This window comes from Nyctereutes procyonoides, unplaced genomic scaffold (assembly GCF_905146905.1).
Source record: "Nyctereutes procyonoides isolate TBG_1078 unplaced genomic scaffold, NYPRO_anot_genome, whole genome shotgun sequence".
In the NCBI taxonomy this organism is placed as follows: Eukaryota; Metazoa; Chordata; class Mammalia; order Carnivora; family Canidae; genus Nyctereutes; species Nyctereutes procyonoides.
This window is the reverse complement of record NW_026575139.1, coordinates 11,548,800-11,573,411: the sequence shown is the minus strand read 5'-3', so window position 1 is coordinate 11,573,411 and position 24,612 is coordinate 11,548,800. Positions and strand designations below refer to the sequence as shown.

At 42.2% G+C, this 24,612-nt stretch overlaps 1 protein-coding gene across 3 annotated transcripts in view; it reads right to left on the bottom strand.

Annotated features, from left to right (window-relative positions):
• EFCAB11 (EF-hand calcium binding domain 11) overlaps positions 1–24,612 on the bottom strand; it is a 161,348-nt gene that overhangs the window by 66,655 nt on the left and 70,081 nt on the right. The window contains exon 6 of one of the 3 annotated variants that reach the window (XM_055303584.1): positions 8,677–8,791. The exons of the other annotated variants lie outside the window; for them this stretch is intronic. Coding sequence (XP_055159559.1) covers positions 8,707–8,791 — 85 coding nt within the window. The 3' untranslated portion in view covers positions 8,677–8,706. Of the gene's footprint in view, positions 1–8,676; positions 8,792–24,612 lie in introns of those variants that run through there. 3 annotated transcript variants of the gene reach the window in all.

Here is a 24,612-nt window from a genome sequence, read left to right as displayed (position 1 = left end):
ATTTCTTTTCTCTGGAGCACAGAAATATGATATATACAATTGTGAGTGATAAGACAACACACAGTTAATGCTGGTTCTGCTCCTTCGCTGCTTCCTGGCCCCCACCCCAAAAAAGAAACTACAGTTTTAAAAAACTGGATCTATAGAACTAAAAGATAGTGTGGGTTGTGACTTTTTTAAAAAAAAATTTTAAACAAGGTATATGATAAGGCAAGTCGTAATGAAAGCAAATGACATTACTAAGTTGTAAGAAATGGGCAAATAGAGCTAGCTAATCCTAGATAACAAAGCATGAATTTTGAATGTTATCAGAATTAGGATTTAGGCATTCATATAATTTCATTTATTTAAAAATATAATTTCTTTTTTAGAAAAAGGTTTTATTTATTTATTCATGATAGACACAGAGAGAGAGAGAGGCAGAGACATAGGCAGAGGGAGAAGCAGGCTCCCTGCAAGAAGCCCGATGTGGGACTCCAACCCAGGACCCCGGGATCACACTCTGAGCCAAAGGCAGACACTCGACCACTGAGTTACCCAGGTGTCCCTAAAAATATAATTTCTTATTGGAGGTGTGAATTAGTACTTAAGGTTTCAAGGTGTCATATCTGCAACCAAAAGAAAGAACATTTTATTATTTATCTCAAAACTGGGGCTCATTTATTCACAATCATTTATTATACACCTGATTTCTCCCAGAAATTATCCTCAAGCTTGGGGATGAACTGATATAAACTATATGTGAAATTCAGGAATCACAGAAGGTAGATAAGTGCTTCTCACATGAAAAAAAGACCTATGGGTCCATTCCCCAAAAATCAAATACCAAAGGCAGGGGAGTGGGACCTAGAAATCTCCATGTTTTTAAACCCATAATTGATTCCAATGCTTAAGCTGGTGGTTCTCCACTACACAAAGGTGAACAATAATACAGTACAATCTAAGTCACAGGGATGAAAGGTACAGCATAGGGAACAGAGCCAATGGTATTATTTTTTAATATTTTATTTATTTATTCATGACAAACACAGAATGAGAGACAGAGAGAGGCAGAGACACAGGAAGAAGGGAGAAGCAGGCTCCATGCAGGGAGCCCGATGTGGGACTCAATCCTGGGACTCCAGGACCATGCCGTGGGCCAAAGGCAGGCGCCAAACCACTGAGCCATTGAGGGATCCCAGCCATCCAGGGATCCCAAGGAGCCAATGATATTGTAATAGCACTGTATGGTGACAGATGGTGGCTACATTTGTGGTGAGCATAGCCTAATATATAGGGTTGCTGAATCACTATGTTGTACACCTGAAACTAATGTAACATTGTGTGTCAGCTATATTTCAATGAAAAGAAAATAGAATACAACCCATTTCCTGAGCACCTGATCTTGTACTGGAGGTGTTCGGTGCTGGGGGTGCCACTGTATCCCAGAAAATAGGCACCATGAGATTAGAAGCATAAGACTTGACCCCAGGAAGGGGGAGATGATGGTCACCATAGGCAGAGGATACAGTATCTTTAGGGATAGGGAAGGGAGAGCACACGAGGAACCCAACCACACCTTCAGATGTGGAATCATATCACTCAGTAGGCTTGAAGACTAAGTTAAAGAATAAAGTAGTATATTCATGCATTCTGAGACTTTTCCATTGGAAAGAGACCTAACTGACCCTCTACTACAACTCTCTCACTTCATAGAAGAAAAACTCTAGATGTTGACCCAAGGTCATACAACAAGGACAGGCACAGAACCTAGTTCCTGTGACTCTAGTTTGAATGTACTTTCTTCTTGACTGGCTCCTCTTAGGAGTAAAAGGCGTCTTCAAGAACCAGAATGAGGCCAAAGTATATTTCTCAATTCTAAAAAGTGTATGTTGTTACTATAGCATACTATCTCAGGAGCTATCAATCTGGGGCATTTTTGAAAAGATACAATCAACAAAGAAAAAGCAAGGTAGATGTAAAAAATGGTCTTTGAAGCTATTTCGGTTGCTACTGTCAGAAAAATGTTTGAATTTAAACTCTAGTAGGCATAAAATAAACTTATAGAAAATACTAGTTTTGGAATCTGAATCAATGACCTAGAAATAAATCTCAGAGAGGGATAAGCAAAATTTTGAAAGAGAAGAATCAAAGAAAATAAAAACGTTATTTCCAAATGGTTTGTAAAAATAATGTTTTTGAGTTACAATGAAAATAGGTACATTTTAAATCTACAGGTATTAATAACAGGCTGGCATTTTGTTACTAGTCAGGGAAGGAGTGGATTTCCTTCAAGGGGGTTTTTACTGGAAATAGCTGAAGGATCTTGTATTACAGTCTCACCAATAACACAAACCTTTTCAGGGTCTTTGCTATCTGACATCCACTTTCACCACTTTTCTGAAAGGTCAAACTTTTGTCCTTCTCCTGTACCAAATCAAACTCAGACTCTCATTTTCATTTCTTGACTTCTCTGTTTACTGTCTTCCTGAAATACTCTCCTCCCCACCCTCTTTTTTTCCCCATGAAATTGCAGTTTCCTGGATCTCCTCTGACCATTCCTTGTCTGGTTTCCCCCCTAACCATGGTGCCCTCTCAAAGCTCTTCCTGGTCCACTTCTCTTTCTAACCCTCCATTTATGCTAACATAACACCATGATTCTCCTACTTGTCTAGGCTCCCAGCCCTTGGAGCTAACCTGGGTCATTCTCCTAGCATTGCTTCCCAATATCCAATCAGCTTTTGAGGCTATCCTCTTCCTTCTGGATATCATTCTAAGACTTGACCTTTCCTTTCACATATCCATCTCCTTTATCCTTGAAGCAGAACCTCATCAATTAGGCCCCAGTCAGTGGCAATGGCTTCCAGTGGACCAGCAACTTCTTTATTCTATGGTACAACCTGCAGCAAGTAAAGGCCTTTCTCATCATATCCCTTCCTTGTCCAAGAATCAGTACCTGCCCAGCTGAATCCAACCTCAGCACCCCTAACCTGGAAAGACTTTCCCCTTTGTGGGTCAAAACGAATACATTGAGATCCATCATCTTGGATGATGCCTCCACCACCTAACCCCCTTTCATAGTGAATTTTATTTTTCCCTGCAGTCACATCTGGAATGCTCACATCTCACAATTATTGCAATGAGAAGGCAGTTCTTGTAGATGCCATAGTAATGGAGGAGGTGGCAGCAAAAGGGTTTCCATATATATTTCCTAAATTGAATTGTATCACAGCTATGCCAAAGCTTAATTTTAATCATGTAAAGATTGAGAGAGAATAGAAAGCACATCTGGCTTCAATTTTAACGGTTATTACTTTAATTTCTTAAAGTATAATAATAGAAACACTAAAAGCATTTTTTTAATTAGAAAAATCACAGGGGGGGAGGGGCAAGATGGCGGAAGAGCAGGGTCCCCAAATCACCTGTCCCCACCAAATTACCTAGATAACCTTCAAACCATCCTGAAAATCTACGAATTCGGCCTGAGATGTAAAGAGAGACCAGCTGGAACGCTACAGTGAGAAGAGTTCGCGCTTCTATCAAGGTAGGAAGACGGGGAAAAAGAAATAAAGGAACAAAAGGCCTCCGAGGGGGAGGGGCCCCGCGAGGAGCCGGGCTGAGGCCGGGGCGAGTGTCCCCAGGACAGGAGAGCCCCGTCCCGGAGGAGCAGGAGCTGCACCAACCTTCCCGGGCGGGCGGAAAGGGGCTCGCAGGGAGTTAGAGCAGGACCCGGGAGGGCGGGGATGCCCTCGGGCTCCCGGGGACACTAACAGACACCTGCGCCCCGGGAGAGTGCGCTGAGCTCCCTAAGGGCTGCAGCGCCCACGGCGGGACCGACCGGAGCAGCTCGGAGGGGCTCGGGCGACGGCTCCGCGGAGGGGGCTGCGGGGCGGGAGCGCGAATCCACCAGCGCAGGCCCCGGAGCACAGGGCGCCGGGACACAGCGCAGGATCCGGCCTCCCCCGGGACAGGCAGAGGCCGGGAGGGCCCAGGACAGCGAGGACGCTCCTGCCCCGAGCTGAGCAGATCAGCGGCCCCGCCCCGGAGCCTCCAGGCCCTGCAGACGGAGAACCGAGAGCCCCGAGCCCCGAGAGCCCCCTAGTTCCTGCGGAGGCTGAATCCAGGCTTCCAGAGTTGCCATAGCAACCGCAGCTGTTCCTCCTGGGGCCCCACGGGGTAAACAACCCCCGCTGAGCCCGGCAGCAGGCAGGGGCAGAGCAGCTCCCCCAAGTGCTAACACCTGAGAATCAGCACAGCAGGCCCCTCCCCCAGAAGACCAGCTGGACGGACCAGTGATACTCCCCCGTGTTCCAATACAACTTGTTTCTGGCCACTCTGCACTGAGCAAAATGACTAGAAGGAAAACCTCACCTCAAAAGAAAGAATCAGAAACAGCCCTCTCTCCCACAGAGTTACAAAATCTGGATTACAATTCAATGTCAGAAAGCCAATTCAGAAGCACTATTCTACAGCTACTGGTGGCTCTAGAAAAAAGCATTAAGGACTCACGAGACTTCATGACTGCAGAATTTAGATCCAATCAGGCAGAAATTAAAAATCAATTGAATGAGATGCAATCCAAACTAGAAGTCCTAACGACGAGGGTTAACGAGGTGGAAGAACGAGTGAGTGACATAGAAGACAAGTTAATGGCAAAGAGGGAAACTGAGGAAAAAAGAGACAATCAATTAAGGGACCATGAAGACAGATTAAGGCAAATAAATGACAACCTAAGGAAGAAAAACCTACGTTTAATTGGGGTTCCCGAGGGCGCCGAAAGGGACAGAGGGCCAGAATATGTATTTGAACAAATCCTAGCTGAAAACTTTCCCAATCTGGGAAGGGAAACAGGCATTCAGATCCAGGAAATAGAGAGATCCCCCCCTAAAATCAATAAAAACCGTTCAACACCTCGACATTTAATAGTGAAGCCTGCAAATTCCAAAGATAAAGAGAAGATCCTTAAAGCAGCAAGAGACAAGAAGTCCCTGACTTTCATGGGGAGGAATATTAGGGTAACAGCAGACCTCTCCACAGAGACCTGGCAGGCCAGAAAGGGCTGGCAGGATATATTCAGGGTCCTAAATGAGAAGAACATGCAACCAAGAATACTTTATCCAGCAAGGCTCTCATTCAAAATGGAAGGAGAGATAAAGAGCTTCCAAGACAGGCAGGAACTGATAGAATATGTGACCTCCAAACCAGCTCTGCAAGAAATTTTAAGGGGGACTCTTAAAACTCCCCTTTAAGAAGAAGTTCAGTGGAACAATCCACAAAAACAAGGACTAAATAGATATCATGATGACACTAAACTCATATCTGTCAATAGTAACTCTGAACGTGAACGGGCTTAATGACCCCATCAAAAGGCGCAGGGTTTCAGACTGGATAAAAAAGCAGGACCCATCTATTTGCTGTCTACAAGAGACTCATTTTAGACAGAAGGACACCTACAACCTGAAAATAAAAGGTTGGAGAACCATTTACCTTTCAAATGGTTCTCAAAATATACCCTAAAAACTATAGAACACTTCTGAAAGAAATTGAGGAAGACACAAAGAGATGGAAAAATATTCCATGCTCATGGATTGGCAGAATTAATATTGTGAAAATGTCAATGTTACCCAGGGCAATTTACACGTATAATGCAATCCCTATCAAAATACCATGGACTTTCTTCAGAGACTTAGAACAAATTATTTTAAGATTTGTGTGGAATCAGAAAAGACCCCAAACAGCCAGGGGAATTTTAAAAAAGAAAACCGTATCTGGGGGCATCACAATGCCAGATTTCAGGTTGTACTACAAAGCTGTGTTCATCAAGACAGTGTGGTACTGGCACAAAAACAGACATATAGATCAATGGAACAGAATAGAGAACCCAGAAGTGGACCCTGAACTTTATGGTCAACTAATATACGATAAAGGAGGAAAGACGATCCACTGGAAGAAAGACAGTCTCTTCAATAAATGGTGCTGGGAAAATTGGACATCCACATGCAGAAGAATGAAACTGGACCACTCTCTTGCACCATACACAAAGATAAACTCAAAATAGATGAAAGATCTAAATGTGAGACAAGATTCCATCAAAATCCCAGAGGAGAACTCAGGCAACACCCTTTTTGAACTTGGCCACAGTAACCGGAGAAGGACAAACAGTGTATGTTCTCATTCATTTGGGGAATATGAATAATAGTGAAAGGGAATATAAGGGAAGGGAGAAGAAATGTGTGAGAAATATCAGAAAGGGAGACAGAACATAAAGACTTCTAACTCTGGGAAATGAACTAGGGGTGGTGGAGGGGGAGGAGGGCGGGGGGTGGGGGTGAATGGGTGACGGGCACTGAGGGGGACACTTGACGGGATGAGCACTGGGTGTTATTCTGTATGTTGGTAAATCGAACACCAATAAAAATTAATTTATAAAATTAAAAAAAAAAAGAAAAATCACAGGGACAAAATCTCTAAATATTTTTCTTAGTTTTCCCTCCTCTGATATTTTAGAGAGATTTTAACATTTGCCTCAAATGTTTTAAGATGCTATAAAACAGTGACTGTGTAGATGGGACAGTTTTTAGTGCCTATAGAGGAGTATTTTTTCTTACATTTATTTCATAAGAGATGAACAGCTGACACTTTTGTTTTCTAGTTTGCTTTTGGCAATACTTTCTTCATCACTGTAAAAGAAATTTAGAATTATATTATTACAGCATTACAAAACGATTCTGAATCATACAAAATCATTACAGAAATGTTAGAAAATACACAAACGACTGGAAGGGATCCATATGACCAAATCTAACAATTCTGCAGAAAATATCAATACAGCAAAGAAAATCTTGGAGCTCTAATAATAAGTTTAGGGAAAACAGAATAAAAGGAAACTACAAATGTAAACTTAGTAGGCCTTAGATGTTCTTCCCTTCCCTGCCTATACCCACACCTCTCTCACCCTCTGCAGGCCTACTCTTACCCCAGCAATTGTTCCTAATTTTATCTCACTCATGGGATCGGGCTGTGAATAAACTGCCCATTTTCTTCCCAAACATGATCTATTTTCTTCCCAAATAGATCATCTGAAGTTCCCTGAGCATAGGAAGTATGCCTTTTATTTCTCTGTATCCCCAGCAACTAGGAGGCATCCTGCACACCAACGTTGCTGATGAGGGTGTGTATGCTCCTTTTTATTTATTTTTTATTTTTTAAAGACTTTATTTATATATTTGAGAGAGAGAGAGCACAAGAGCAGGGGGGTTGCAGAGGAAGAGGTAGAAGCAGACTCCCCACTGAGTAGGGAGCCCAAGGATGGGGCTCCAATCCCAGGATCTAGAGATCATGACCTAAGTGGAAGGCAGATGCTTAATGGACTGAGCCACCTATAAATATTTCTGAAGAATTCAATATAGCCTTGTATCACTTAGACAAGTAAATATTCTAAGAAATGAAATGATTCCCATTAAAAAAAATAACCTGAAAATTCATGTATTCTGAATTTAAAAATGTCTTTAGGGACACCTGGGTGGCTCAGTGGTTGAGTGCCTGCCTTTGGCTCAGGTCATGATCCTGGGGTCCTGGGATCAAGTCCCACATCAGGCTCCCCCAAGGGAGCCTTCTCCCTCTGCCTATGTCTCTGCCTCTCTCTGTGTCTCTCATGAATAATTAAATAAAATCTTTAAAAAACAATAAAAATGTCTTTAAACTTAGATAAGGTAGATAGAGAACAAAGATCGTCAAACTTTTCATTAACCAATAAGCCTTATTTGCTACCTTCCTCCCCTCCTGCCAAACTCCAATTTATAAAGTTATTCTAATACATCCAATGAGGAACAGTGTAACTTTTAAAAAATAATAGTTTTAAATAATGCATAATTATTTTATCTTATCCTGGAATTATCCTAAACAAACAGATCTACATCTTTTTTTTTTTTAATTCCACCCACCACAGCCACACACATAGCCTCTTTGAAGGTCACAGACACCCAAGTTCAAATGCCTACAACATAGGGATGTCAGAGACAACAATTACTGGATAACCTGAGCCATTCTAGCAGATTGGTGACTGCATATCAAGAGGAAGGCTGGTGTGGGGACCCTCAGGATGGTCCCATTATCCACTCTAAAAATAATTCCCTTCCCATCTGCTTGCTGATGCCCACATTTCTCTAACATTCTACAAGTAGACAAAAAGTTTAAAATATAAATACCTCTGGGCCATCAGCATTGTCTGGCTCTTCCTTAGGACCCACTGGACTCTGCCCTCACTGCTGGAGCATCCCTGTGATCTGGGAGGGAAGGATCCCACCCAAGCTCCAGGGATGTGCTGCCAATGAGCAGGATGCCACCTCCTTGCCCACAGTGACTGGTTCTCAGATTAGCAGACACCACTCACCTTAGGGAGGAGCTCAGGACTTCTGACTCTCCATCTGAGGAGAGCAGCTCTCAGCTCAGGCTGTGGGGGCTGGAGATGCCACAGTCAGTGCTGTAGCCACAAGGGGCGTCAGGCCAGTCACAGAGGAGAGGACACAGCCAAGGGCAAATCTGAAGAGTACCAGAGAGGCAGAGCAGAGCCCCAGCCCCAGTCAAATAATACCCAAGTGTATCTCCCTACTCCTGGGTTCAGGTGTGTGAACAAACAGATTTCGCTTATTACTTAAGGCAGTTTGAGTTACAGCTGGTCACATATTTACATCTTAGGAGAAGGCAACAGACTGATTCAAAACTGTATCATAAAGCCCATGTAAATCCTTCAGACAGGTCCTCTCTTGAAATCAGGTGTTGATTTAGAGACAGGCAGGTGAGCCCTGGGCATCTGAAGGAGGAAGAGATGTCACAGAAAGAAGAAAAGACATTTTTAGAAAAGGATGACTTCGAGGTCTGAACAATCTTTTTAAAATGTCACTTTTTGCCTTAGCCTTGCTTGTTAGGGAATCTGAATTTTAAAAGAACTAGGTTTTTCAATTACAGGAGTTTAGACACTGTCAGGGGTGACAGGAAAGATACTTTGGAGTGGCGGCCTTGATGGGCAGCCCTCAAATCACAAATCACACAGAGGAGGCAACAACAGCGTATCCCGTGCTCCCCTCAGATTTTAATTTAATTTAATTTTAATTTTTATCTTTTTTAGATTTTAGTTTATGAATAGATTTCCCTTCTCTAAACCTCAGTTACACGTATAGTCAGGGCCACACAGTCACTCCTTTGCTTAAAAGCTTAAAGTCAAGGGGCACCCGGGTGGCTCAGAGGTTGAGTGTCTGCCTTCGGCTCAGGGTGTGATCCCGGGGTCATGGGATCAAGTCCTGCATCAGGCTCCCCACAGGGAGCCTGCTTCTCCCTCTGCCTGTGTCTATAAATAAATAAAAACTTTAAAATAAAAAAAAAAGTTTAAAGTCAGGCCCTAGATCTTTGAGGTCCCAAGCCTCTGATGCGGCTACAACACTGTAGCTTTGTCTCTGGGCTCCTGTGGCCATGGGTCCTCCCTCTGCAAGCCTCACTGGCAGTTCCTCATAGGCACCATGGATTCTTTCTCCACCAGGTTTTGCAAACACTGTGCAATTTGCCTAAGATGCTCTCCACGTGGCCTGGCTGTCCCCACTCTCTTCATGGGTTGACCCGACAGGATCCCAGGTCTTTCCTGACAACCTCTCCCTGGAGAGAAGCCACTGCAAAGCCCAGGTCAATCAGGGCCCTTATGGCAGTTATGATACCCTTTGCTTAATCTAATGTGGCAGGGAGAGAGACTTCTGATGGTCTAATTTTAAAGTAATTATCTACCTAAGGTCTACTTTCCTGACTTGACTGTACCAAAGTGCGAAGGCAGGAACAGGGCTATTTGCTCATCATAAGTTGATAGGGCCTGAATTTGCTCAAGGATCTCATGATTTCTGGTCTCTATTGACTGTGACACCTGTGTCTCTTTCCTGAGGCCAGTGTCCATGCCTTACACATAATTCACCCCTATAATCATTGGGTCACTGATGTCCTCAGCCAATAACTCTAGCCCTTGCCAGCCCACTCCCCAAACCTCATCCCCAATGGAGCTTCTACTGCTGCCTTACTATATTCTATATTAACACTTGGCCTTTTCTAGAACTAATGAGTTCAAAAACAGCACAAAGAAGTGATAAGAAGCAGGACTGCCTTAGGGAAGCTAGCCCCACAGAGCAAACTCCACGTTGAGCTGTTCTTCCCTGTTATATCCCAACATAACTTCCCTTGCTCTGCCTTAATCTTTTCTTTCACCTTATTTTAGGTCCTGAATAATCCATATTTGTTTAATAAGCATTTTTTTAATAATGCAAATGCCTCTGGGAGGATGAAGGGACTATTATTAGTCATGCATACTTTAGTGTGAATTAGTTTAATCAAAGTATTTCCCTACTATCATCCACCTGAGATCAAGTACAATGAGGAAATTAGAGTTTTGATGGGACGCAGAGTGGCAGATGAGCAGCTAATGATTTTAGAACAGCATGGTACAAGGACCCTGGCGACCTTGGGAAGACAATGAAGAACGGGTGAGCCTTAGAGCCCAGAAAGGCAGAGAAGAGACAGCTCCTCCTTTTTCTTCTTGTATTTTAACACTAACAGGACACATAGGCTTTAGGGGTATAGGTCAACCACATCAGGAATTAAAGATGCCTACTGGACTAGCCTGGGAAATTAAGCATTATTTTATTATACTTTCTGAGCCTTACATGCTAGGTTCCAGATTCAACTTCCCCAAACTTTGGAAACCAATCCATTCTTAGCTGGGGACAAATTTTCTTTGTTTCTTCCAAACAGGAAAATTCTGAACTATGCCCATTATAAGTGTGCAGTAAACAACTGTTACTGGTGGATCAGTACTGTGTGATCTGATCACTGAATCGAAGAACTGGCCCTGAGGAGAAGCCCAGAAGGACTGAGCGAAAATAAAAATTTCTTTTTGATCAGCTTCCAAGGCCTTCATGCAGTTTGTAGGATGGAGTGGCCTTCAAATGAAGCATTAGATTTCAACCATCACTGTGTACAAGACTGTGTGGTCCTCAGGAAGAGTTCATGATATGAAATATTCTTACTATAAGGAAAGATATTTGGATTTTTGCATCAAGCCCCACCAAAACGAGGCACACAGAAATATCTATATGAAAAGACAACTAGAATTAGATAGTGGACTATCTTATGTAAAATGCTCTCCTGAAAACACTGCAACTGGGGAGTTCTCTTCCCGGGTTCTCAAGCACCAAGTACTCATCTTCAACCATGCTGTCAGCCTGAGGTCCCTTCTAGGGGAGACTTGCTCCTATCTCTACACGGCAGTTCCTTCTTTTAAGCATTCTTTAAGTCAGATTAAAGTCTTTATTTATTTTTCCTGTGGCCAAATAAAGACAAATCTGCAAGCCAAGGATAAAGACACTTCCAACTCTGCCTTTGATACCCGTTTCACATTAAGTAATTGACTTCCCTCATTAGGACCAGGGGAAAATGACATTCACACCATTCACAAGAATACCGGAAACCAGACATTGTTCAAATCCTGCTTGCTTTCTCATAGAAACAAATGTGTGGACACTTGGTCTCCATCCAGCATGGTAAGGAAATATAATTACACTTAGCCAAAAATCTCACATGCCTGTTCCCTTCACCCGTCACACTTTAGGAATGATAAATCCAGCTTATTCAAAAACTTTAACCACCCAGATACTGATGACAATGTTTGGATGAGAAGAAAAAGTATGGGATTCATTCAAGAGAGAGGCTACCCTTGGGAGCAGGGTAGCCCAAAGGCCACAGAGCTTGGCCCAGTTGTCCTTTCCACACCACTTCTGATCACCAAACCTTGTGGCATTCTGACTTCCACCAGGTAAAAAAATTTATATGCTTCCATGATATTATTAGAATTAGTGGATTAAATGACAAGGCTCTGGTATTGTTAAAAGCATGAGTTTTATAATCTGTAAGACCTACTTTGCATTCTGGTTTGGAGAACATGAGTTCTGCTTCAGTATAAAATGGGGCGTGGTGATAACAGCCACACTGGTTGCTATAAAGGATAAATGAAAAAAAGTGCTAACCACATTTGGTCCAAAATAGGTGATAAAAGTATTGAGCTAGTAGTATAATGACAACATCTTAAGGGTGACCTCACAAAGAATCTAGTGACTTAACTTTCAAGGTCAGCAAGACCAAGAAGTGTGCTAATCCTCCCACACATGATAAAGAAAGCAGCCCCCAGAAGCCTCAGCTTCATTGTAGGCTAAGTTGTCAGCAAGGAGATACACTCATTCTTAGGGGACACAAGAAACAAAACTCTCTTTAGGGTCTTGCCTCCTGAGAAAGGTTTGGAGAACTCCTCTCTTTCCTGATGATACAGAAGATAGAATTTGGAAGGGAAATGAGATGGGCTTCCCCAATTCCCAAGGACAGTGAAGTTGGTAGAGTACACATAATATTTTCCCAATTTCTCAAATGCCTGGGTAATGTCCCCTCAGCATTATAAATATAGAAAGCATTCATAAGCTGTTTCTGGAATGATGGAAATGAACTGTATCTAGAATTAGACCTCAAACTAAAATAATTTCTAATTAGTCTTAGCTTGAGCAAATATGAGAGCACTTAATTTGCAAGGCAACAGTCCCTCCTTATCCACAGGGGATTTGTTCCAAGACCCCAGGGGTGTCTAAATTAGCAGATAGTACCAAACCCTGTTCATACCATTTTTTCCTATACATACATACCTATGGTAAAGTTTAGTTTATAAGTTAGGCACAGTAAGAGATTACAGGCATACCCCAGAGATACTGTGGGTTGGTTCCAAACCACTACAATAAAGTGAATATCACAATTAAGAAACTGAAATGAATTTTTGGTTTCCTGGTGTACAAAAAAGTTATATTTACACTCTACTTGTAGTCTATTAAGTGTGCAATAGCATGCATCTAAAGAAAACCCAATGTGCACACCTTAATTTTAAAAAAACTTATTGCTAAAAATGCTAACCCTCAATCAAGCTTTCAGCAAGTCATAATCACTGATTATAGATCATCATAACAATAATGATGGAAAGTTTGGAATAGTACAAGAATTACCAAAATGTAATAGAAACATGAAGTGAGCAAATGCTCTTGGGAAAATGGTGCCAATAGACTTGCTTGATGCAGGGTTGCCACAAATCTTCAATTTGTAAAAAAATGTAATACTTGCAAAGTGTAATAAAGCAAAGTGCAATAAAATGAGGTATGCCAGTACCAGCAATAGCTAATTATACAGAAAATTTTAACAATGTATTTTAATAAGTTAGGTGAATGTGGTCTCTCTCAAAATATCTTATTGTGCTGCAATAGATCTTCTTCTTGTGATGATGTGAGATGACAAAATGCCTATGTGATGAGATGAGGTGAATGACACAGGCATTGTGATGTAGTGTGAAGCTTCTATTGACCTCAAGATACATTCAGAAGGAAGATCATCTGCTTCTGGATTGAAGTGGAGTGCAGGTAACTAAAACTGCAGACAGTAAATATGCAGATAAACGGGATCACTAATTTCATGACGTACCTACCATCCAAAAGGGTAAAACACTGAACCTCTCCAGGTTTTCTCCCATGAAGACATGCAGATATACCATTTTCCTGTTGGATGCAGTAGGGTTCTTATGGGAAGACATTATTCTCCACCCCACTAAAATCCACATGAAAATCCAACAAATATGTTGTAATTCATAGCAATCCAGTAATTCTAACCACAAACTAAATTTCCCTAAGCTTGTTGCAAAAATTTATTATGTCATAGTGAAGACATATAAAGAGTGAATATATGTAACAAATAGTTGCATTGTGAAGCATGATAATAAAACCAAGACTTGCAAAGTCACCCCCTGACTTAACTAGAAAGGGACCAGCAATGTTGTAGCTACCTGTGGGGTCCTTCCTGATTGCAGCCCTGTGCCTCACCTTCAGAAGTAATCACTCTTCTGAATTTTGAATTTATCATTCCCTTGCTTTTCAAAATAATGATTTTCCAAGATAGACCTTTAAATGTATATGAATCTTTGTACTAGTTGTTACTACAGAACAGACTTGAGGTTGACTCCCCTATTGGTGAGGAGGTCCTCTTGCCCTGAGTGGGGTTAGCAACAACCCAGACACTGTCTGGGCAGCTCTCTATGACTGTACTACAACCACCTCCCCAGTTCCTCTTTATTAACAAGTAACAAAGCAGAGGACCTTTACTGCCTGGTTGACCATCTAATTTGGACAACATATTTGCTACTAATTCTCATGGACTTTCTTCAAATCCTGTTAGGGACCATGATTTCCTCATCCTTCTTCCAGAAAGCCATGTCACTGTCAGCATCCCATCCTTGTTGATAAAACTGTTAAGAACTGTGAAGGATCTGGGAATTCAGCCTCCCTGCAAGCTACCAAGGCAGGCTGCCATGGATTCATGGACACTGGCAGAAGACCCAGGATTACTAGTTCACAGGCAAAGGACTCCATTACTCATGGCACAGCCAACAGCGTGAGGGTCAGCACATTTGTGTCAGTTCCCTTTACCCACAAGTCCTATGGGATGATGCAGATGAGCCCTGATAGATATTTACACATACAGAGGGGGTTGTATTACAGAAGGGAAGCCTGAGTTTAGGGAGCCCAAGTCTTTTAAAATAGTTGGTAAGCATGTCCGCTTTTTGTTCTGGAATGAGACCTTAACTCTATCTTCTAAGCCTGTTCACTATCCAAACATCCTTGAAAAGATATCCTGGAAAAAAGGTAAGTCAATGCCTTGTTCATAAGATGTTTAGACACAAGAGAGTTCCATTGAGAAAAATGGCTTATTATCTGTTATACTTGAAAATTGTTTAAAAGCTTTATTGTATTGTTTTAAATTGTATCTTGAACCCAGAAATGACAGTCCTGTTTATAAAGCCTCTTGGAAGAGTATGTGTCTGTGTGCAACAAAGGGTTCCCAAAAAGGTGTTTACGAGGGTTGACAAATATGAGGTTTATAGGTTCAGACATTCAGAAGTTTTGAGGGAATCTTTCTGACTCTGTTTTTCCTCTCTTGGGCAGGAATAGTAATCTTGCTCTGTAATATGAGCTTGGAATTTAATCAAGAATTCTAAAAGTCATAAAGATCTGTTATAAGATGAAACTATAAAAATACTGAATGTTCTAGCCAGTGGCCAACAAGCCTCCTTGATACGATGGAAGCTCATAGTTATAGTGAAGCCCCTACCTCACATTATCCTACAATTTGCAACTTTTCCTCCCAAATCTGCCAGTTTTCCCATGTTACTAATGTACTGACCTCTTCTTTACAATACCCTATAATTTATACCTTTTCTTTAAGTCCATCATATTCCTTGCATTACTAACGGGCTGACCTCCCCTTTATATTATCCTGCAATTTACACCTCTTCCCCCTGACTCCAGCAGATTTCCCGCACCACTCCTAATGGACTGACATCTCCCAATTTGTACTGCATTTCTTGCAATTTGTGCTCCTATTTTCAGAAAAGCTGTGGGGGAAGCTGCATTGTTACTGTGTGTCTAGAGCAAAAGAACAGAGACTGCTGAGAGGTAGTGCTCTGAACCTCCCCACAACCCTGTGGACTCCCAACTCAGGAAGGTGTCAGGAAATGATTAAGTAGGATGACGATCCTGAGCTGATGGCTAAGAAAATGATGAAAAGGAAGACGAAAGGTTCCTAATCTGTCCTTTAGGAGAGCTCCAGGGGCTCTGCAGAATGAGAAAAATCTATAACGAATTATTGCAAACTACATCTGAAACAAATGATGTACTATATGTTGGCTAATTGAATTTAAGTAAAAAAAAATATTTAACGACTAGCTTAATTTACATTTAACATATTCTTTCACTACATTCATATGAAAGGGATGTTTTTTCATATATTAACAATTTCCTTCAGTTGATACTATTGTTACTTGTCGTATCTATTCCTGGTTACTCTATGGTAAGATTTCCTCCAGAATGTGCTACCTACATGGAGTCTTAAAATTTGAGTTAGGGCAGCACAGGAAGGTATGGTGAAGAATATTCCAGATATAGAATACTGTGTGTGCAAAGGCACAGAGGTGCGGGTTCAAAACCTTTAGGGAAGGGAGGGGCAAGACGGCGGAAGAGCAGGGTCCCCAAATCGCCTGTCCCCACCAAATTACCTAGATAACCTTCAAACCATCCTGAAAATTTACGAATTCGGCCTGAGATGTAAAGAGAGACCAGCTGGAATGCTACAGTGAGAAGAGTCCGCGCTTCTATCAAGGTAGGAAGACGGGGAAAAAGAAATAAAGGAACAAAAGGCCTCCGAGGGGGAGGGGCCCCGCGAGGAGCCGGGCTGAGGCCGGGGCGAGTGTCCCCAGGACAGGAGAGCCCCGTCCCGGAGGAGCAGGAGCTGCACCAACCTTCCCGGCGGCGGAAAGGGGCTCGCAGGGAGTTGGAGCAGGACCCAGGAGAGCGGGGATGCCCTCGGGCTCCCGGGGACACTAACAGACACCTGCGCCCCGGGAGAGTGCGCCGAGCTCCCTAAGGGCTGCAGCGCGCACAGCGGGGACCGACCGGAGCAGCTCGGAGGGGCTCGGGCGGCGGCTCCGCGGAGGGGGCTGCGGGGCGGGAGCGCGAATCCAACAGCGCAGGCCCCGGAGCACAGGGCGCCGGGACACAGCCCAGGATCCGGCCTCCCCTGGGACAGGCAGAGGCCGGGAGGGCCGAGGACAGCGAGGACGCTCCTGCCCCGAGCTGAGCAGATCAGCGGCCCCGCCCCGGAGCCTCCAGGCCCTGCGGACAGAGAACCGAGAGCCCCGAGCCCCGTAGTTCCTGCGGAGGCTAAATCCAGGCTTCCAGAGTTGCCATAGCAACTGCTGCTGTTCCTCCTGGGGCCCCACGGGGGTAAACAACCCCCGCTGAGCTCGGCAGCAGGCAGGGGCAGAGCAGCTCCCCCAAGTGCTAACACCTGAAAATCAGCACAGCAGGCCCCTCCCCCAGAAGACCAGCTGGACGGACCAGTGATACTCCCCCGTGTTCCAATACAACTTGTTTTTGGCCACTCTGCACTGAGCAAAATGACTAGAAGGAAAACCTCACCTCAAAAGAAAGAATCAGAAACAGCCCTCTCTCCCACAGAGTTACAAAATCTGGATTACACTTCAATGTCAGAAAGCCAATTCAGAAGCACTATTCTACAGCTACTGGTGGCTCTAGAAAAAAGCATTAAAGACTCACGAGACTTCATGACTGCAGAATTTAGATCCAATCAGGCAGAAATTAAAAATCAATTGAATGAGATGCAATCCAAACTAGAAGTCCTAACGACGAGGGTTAACGAGGTGGAAGAACGAGTGAGTGACATAGAAGACAAGTTAATGGCAAAGAGGGAAACTGAGGAAAAAAGAGACAATCAATTAAGGGACCATGAAGACAGATTAAGGCAAATAAATGACAACCTAAGGAAGAAAAACCTACGTTTAATTGGGGTTCCCGAGGGCGCCGAAAGGGACAGAGGGCCAGAATATGTATTTGAACAAATCCTAGCTGAAAACTTTCCCAATCTGGGAAGGGAAACAGGCATTCAGATCCAGGAAATAGAGAGATCCCCCCCTAAAATCAATAAAAACCGTTCAACACCTCGACATTTAATAGTGAAGCTTGCAAATTCCAAAGATAAAGAGAAGATCCTTAAAGCAGCAAGAGACAAGAAGTCCCTGACTTTCATGGGGAGGAATATTAGGGTAACAGCAGACCTCTCCACAGAGACCTGGCAGGCCAGAAAGGGCTGGCAGGATATATTCAGGGTCCTAAATGAGAAGAACATGCAACCAAGAATACTTTATCCAGCAAGGCTCTCATTCAAAATGGAAGGAGAGATAAAGAGCTTCCAAGACAGGCAGGAACTGAAAGAATATGTGACCTCCAAACCAGCTCTGCAAGAAATTTTAAGGGGGACTCTTAAAACTCCCCTTTAAGAAGAAGTTCAGTGGAACAATCCACAAAAACAAGGACTAAATAGATATCATGATGACACTAAACTCATATCTGTCAATAGTAACTCTGAACGTGAACGGGCTTAATGACCCCATCAAAAGGCGCAGGGTTTCAGACTGGATAAAAAAGCAGGACCCATCTATTTGCTGTCTACAAGAGACTCATTTTAGACAGAAGGACACCTACAACCTGAAAATAAAAGGTTGGAGAACCATTTACCTTTCAAATGGTGCTCAAAATATACCCTAAAAACTATAGAACACTTCTGAAAGAAATTGAGGAAGACACAAAGAGATGGAAAAATATTCCATGCTCATGGATTGGCAGAATTAATATTGTGAAAATGTCAATGTTACCCAGGGCAATTTACACGTATAATGCAATCCCTATCAAAATACCATGGACTTTCTTCAGAGACTTAGAACAAATTATTTTAAGATTTGTGTGGAATCAGAAAAGACCCCAAACAGCCAGGGGAATTTTAAAAAAGAAAACCATATCTGGGGGCATCACAATGCCAGATTTCAGGTTGTACTATAAAGCTGTGTTCATCAAGACAGTGTGGTACTGGCACAAAAACAGACATATAGATCAATGGAACAGAACAGAGAACCCAGAAGTGGACCCTGAACTTTATGGTCAACTAATATACGATAAAGGAGGAAAGACGATCCACTGGAAGAAAGACAGTCTCTTCAATAAATGGTGCTGGGAAAATTGGACATCCACATGCAGAAGAATGAAACTAGACCACTCTCTTGCACCATACACAAAGATAAACTCAAAATGGATGAAAGATCTAAATGTGAGACAAGATTCCATCAAAATCCCAGAGGAGAACTCAGGCAACACCCTTTTTGAACTTGGCCACAGTAACCGGAGAAGGACAAACAGTGTATGTTCTCATTCATTTGGGGAATATGAATAATAGTGAAAGGGAATATAAGGGAAGGGAGAAGAAATGTGTGGGAAATATCAGAAAGGGAGACAGAACATAAAGACTTCTAACTCTGGGAAATGAACTAGGGGTGGTGGAGGGGGAGGAGGGCGGGGGGTGGGGGTGAATGGGTGACAGGCACTGAGGGGTACACTTGACGGGATGAGCACTGGGTGTTATTCTGTATGTTGGTAAATTGAACACCAATAAAAATTAATTTATAAAATTAAAAAAAAAACCAAACCTTTAGGGAATTTTAATATCTCAAAGTGGTTAGAATAGAGCATAAATAGGATGGTGGCTGAGTCAGAACATGGAAGAATGCCCTTTGAATTTTTTATTTTTATTTTATTTATGATAGTCACAGAGAGAGAGAGAGAGGCAGAGACACAGGCAGAGGGAGAAGCAGGCTCCACGCACCGGGAGCCCGACGTGGGTTTCGATCCTGGGTCTCCAGGATCGCGCCCTGGGCCAAAGGCAGGCGCCAAACCACTGCGCCACCCAGGGATCCCGGAAGAATGCCCTTTGAAGGAACCTAGATGTTGTACTCTATGTGACTGCGAGCCATTAACGAGTTTGAAGCAGGGAGAGTAATGTGCTCATATCTGAAATCAGATTAATCTCTCAGATGGTGGTATGGAGGATACATTAGAAGGGAGATGATACCGGAAGTAGGGAAACTAATGAAGAGAGCACACATTAGCTAGTAAGGACACAATAAGGACATCTGTTATGGCATGAATTGTGTCCCCTAAAATTCATGTTGAAATCCTAAATGTCAGCACCTCAGAATGTGACTCTGTCTGGAGATAGGGTCTTTAAAGAGTTAATCAGCTTAAAATGAGGTCATTAGGGTGGGCCCTAATCTGCTATGACTGGTTTCCTAAGAAGAGGGAAACAGGACACAGACACACAGACCAGCTATTTGTGAGCCAAGTACACAGGACTCAGAAAAAAGAAACAACCCTGCTGATGACTTGAAATCAGACTTCCAACCTCCAGAATTTTAAGAAAATAAATTTCTGTTGTTGAAGCCGATCATTTGATCATTATAGCAAACGAACGTGTAGTAAATCAAGGATGGTGAGGAGGAAAAAAATCTCAGACAGATATGGGCAGTAGGACAGAATCTGGTAACAAGTTGGTTACAAGTGGTCAAGGAAAGAAATTGATTTAGAGGATTCTGGTGTGGATAACTGGGTAAATGGTGAATTCATGAACCAAAAAAAAGTAATACAGGAAAAGATCAGGTCTGAGAGACAATATAAAGCATTTGGAACATGTAGAATTTGAGGAGTCAAAGGAGGCACACAGAGAAAGATGTTTAGCAGGACAAAGCTATGGGTCTGAATCTGAAAAACAGGACTGAGATTAAGACGTGGAACCAGGTGTCTTCCACATGGAAGGAGAGACTGTGAATAAAATCTCCAGAGGAAGGATGTTGATAAAGGGGAGAAAATTGTAAGAATCATGTAGGCAGACCTGAGCCAGCCACTGAAGGATACAGAAAGGAAAGGCTGTTAAAGGTAGGCCCAGGCCCGAGAACTGACACAGACACCATGGAAAAGGTGTTCCAAGGAGGGGGTGGTCACCAGAGCTGAATGTTGAAAAGAGGTCAGAGATGAGAAGTAGATTGTCCACTGAATTTGACAATTAGGAGATTACGGAGGAACTCAGCAAAATCATTCAGCAGAGCTCTCAGAGCTTTCTCATAGTGAAAGCTATGCTGTACTGAGTTGAGAAACAAGGCAAGGACACCCTTGCAAGAAGCCTGGCTGAGCTGGATGCTGGGTCCAGAGTGGGTTCTATTCTTATTCCCAGCAGTGGTGGTGCTGGGGCCAGGGGAAGGAAGGAACAGAACTATGAAGCAGATAGGAGCTGCAAGGGATCATATCCTAAGGTCAGGGGGCACAGGGCCTCCCTGAAGGGTTCTCTCTCCAAGACTTCAAACATCATCCTCATGATGACTTATTCCTGCTCCTGTTTGGGGTGGCGGATTTGAATTAGAGCAACTTCCCATCCAAAGTGTGCTCATGGGCACAGGTGGCCCGCTTGTGGATAATTCCTCATAGGCTTCTCTGCAATGTGTGGGAAATCACATCCCTTTCATGTTATGAAGGGGGTCCACTGGGTCAGGGGAAAAGAAGAGGGGAATGGTACATCAAGAAGGAGGTGAAGAGGAGCTTTATTCCCTCATGGAGCTGCCTGTCATGGCTAAAATGAGGTGAAATCTAGTTGCTTTCTATGAATGGACTCTCCCACCAGACTGCAAATTCCTTGCCTCCAGGGATAAACCAATGTTGTAACCTAGAGCATCCACATGACGCCAGAAGGCACTTTCAGGAAGCTCAACTAATACTGAATGGAAGCTCTTCCATGGCTGTGTAGGGAACATCATGCCCTGATGACCAGGTTCTGCTCACAAGGTGAGAAAGAGCCCACTGGGCATTCATAGTGCACATCTACACCCTCTTGGGAGGCACAGATAGGTCAGAGAAGGATGTGTCACCGAGAGGGTCAGAGACCCAACTCTACAAGTAGATGGCCAAAACTGGTTTTTGAGCAAAGTCAAAGTTACATCCTGAGAAATAGAGTAACGAAGCCAAGAAGAGGGTTTTAAAAGGCAAAATAAAGTAAACTGGGTGGAGATAGTTATTAAATACACAAAATCTGCAAACAATTCAGAACTGGGTGGCCACAAAATGTTTGTTTGGGCTTAGGGTGCATATTATCTGATTTCATGGACTCTCAGGACGCTTTTCCAACAATTTTAAAAATCTTTAAAATTGTGATGCAGTTTATAACCATTGGTATATCTTAGCATTGTGTCATAGTTTAATGCGTAGAATTTTTTCTTTCATTAGTGGTACATAACATGATGGTGCCCAAGAATCAATGTATTTCAAACTTAATGATGTGGTATTTTACTCTATGAAAGGGTACAGCAGTTGTTTTGATCTGCTGCTTTAATTAGAAGTACTCAGCTTTAGCAACGGGTAAATTTTGAGTACTATCTCAAAAACAGAGGGTCTCAAAAGGCACCCCTTCATATATTAAGACACTGAGTAACTATTTTGAGAGCCAACTGTGCACTTTAATTTACCGCTCTCCAAACAGTGAGCAGTAAGGACTCTAATTGGCAGAAAGTGCTGTTATGCTATATCATGAGTGATGACATTCAGGTCCTGGAACTCGGTAATAAAAAGAGCCTGATTATTACCATTTTTTGTTTAATCGTTTGTATGTCTGTAATTAAGTCTGTGCCTTCTCTCCGACACTGTGGAATGCTGATCACTTACTTCATGGGTAGGGAAGAAAAAGACTAGAGACTCTGCTCCTTCAAAAGTCAGAAGACAGATTCTAGCCTGCAGTTGGGACCTACTAAGAGACCGTCCTGAAGAATACTTTGAGACCGTATCCTTCAGCAGGTGAAGCCTGTGGTAACTGTGGCATTGGGGGTTTGTCTTGCTTTCAGTGTTTACAGGGTCAAATCTAAATTCATATACTGGGAATGCGTTCCATCTTCACTGCTGAGTATGGGATGAATCGATTTATTTGCTTATTTTTAAATGCGTCTACTGGCCTTTAGAAGCTATTATTTTATTTACATAAAGGTACTTTTGAACTTTACAAACATGCTGGTTGCTACCCACTGTCCAAATATTTTAAATAAGGTATTAGATAGGTACAAAGCAACAATCCATATCTGAAATAAGAAAATGAAGGAAGGAAATCATTGCCAAATGCCTTCCTAAATAATATTTTTAAAATAATCATTTTCACAGATCAGCTTTTGTTGTACGAAATTAAAATACACTTTCTTAAAATATTAAACCATATGAATATCTAAATCTATTTTCAATGTTTCACACAAAAGGGTATGGAGTATATTTTTGGTGGCAATCAATATGTCTACTTTGGGCAGTTATTACCATTCAGTGTCTAACTATTTTTTTAATTGGCCTGAGAGACAATTAACAAATGTGGATCATTATCTGAGCCTTCTTCGAGGTCTAAATTCACTTTTCATCTTGGCTCTTCTCATTTTCACCTTGTACCTGATCACTTTACAAGGCATATGTCTCTTTCTTCCTTTAATTGCTTTTTGTAGCTCCTTTTTCATTCTTTTTTTAAATTGCGTGTTGCTAAGCAATGTGCACAACGGTAGGATATACATTCATTACCTTTGAACATGGCCCACATGGAATTATCTTCCTCTACTCTTTTACCTCATTGGAATTGACCTCAACTGCACTTTCTTTCTTTTGACCTTTCTTTCTGCCAACACACCCATCTTCCTGTCCTCTGATCATGACATAGTAGCTATTGTAGTCAATATTTATCCCCATCTTTTTCTACGCCCCATTGTTTTTGTTAAGCTCTGATGAACAGACTGATTTCACATGACTATTTTCTTTTTGGTCTGTTCTCTTTGTCTTACTTCTTTGATTTGTATTTAAAGACATTAGAAAGACACCTCTTCTTTGATTAAATTTAGGTCATTTTTTATTATTTTCCTTTCATCACTTTTGTTGTTCCAGATGCTGGTTTGTTTCAAGACCACAGCACCCATTATTGCTTTCTTCCTGATATCACCTATTTACTTTAGTGATTATATCAACTATGGTATAGTCCTATGAAACCACATCGCTTACTCGACATTAATTTGTTCTATTTTTTCAATGACCTACAGTGTATTTATTTAGCTATGGTAAGCTGCCAAAAAAAAAAAAAATCTCCCCCTGTACAAACCAAACAAAAAACCAAACACCTCAATTACTATAAACATGTATTATAATTTTTTTAAAGATTTTATTTATTTATTCATGAGAGACACAGAGAGAGAGAGAAAGAGAGAGAGGCAGAGACACAGGTGGAGGGAGAAGCAGGCTCCATGCAGGGAGCCTGACATAGGATCCCAGATCTCCAGGATCAGGCCCTGGGCTGAAGGAGGCACTAAACCACTAAGCCACCGTGGCTGCCCGTAATTTTCTTTTATATACATGTCTGACTAAATAGTTCTGAAGAAGGCAAAGAGCAGGCTTTACCTTTACCAAACCAAGCTAATTTGTACCGTTGGGCTCATATGGATTCTTGGAATTCTTGGAGACAATGATTTCTAAGTAAGTGTGGATAGGTTTATGATTCAGGATCCCGTGATACTCAGTTTGACTCAATCTGGCCATAACTTTATGAGGTCTTACTACTCTAATTCTAAAGAAAGCCAAGTAATGCTTCTTCCCCTATTACAACACAGGGAAGTCACAGTGTTACAGAACATCGAACCAAATTCAATATGCATAAACTCTCCGGAACAAATCTGTTCTATCAGAAATGTCAGAGGTGTAATGGGTGTCCATGTTTCTACTAGTATGTTCTCTTCCACATCTGGCCTATTGATGACTTTTTTGATTTCCATTTATTCTAAATTTTACAAGTATACCTTTCTTAATATTTGTTGTAGGATTCCTTTCTCTTGCATACTGGATTGCATAGTCAAGTGAAAGGACTCAAACTAATTGACCTCATAATCAAAGGTTCCCACTAGATTTTAAATCGATTCTAAACTGAGAACTTGCGGGATACCTGAGTAGCTCAGCAGTTGAGCGTCTGCCTCTGCCTGTGTCTCTGCCTCTCTCTCTGTATCTCTCATGAATAAATAAATAAAATCTTTAAAAATAAATAAATAAACAAACAAACAAACAAACAAACAAA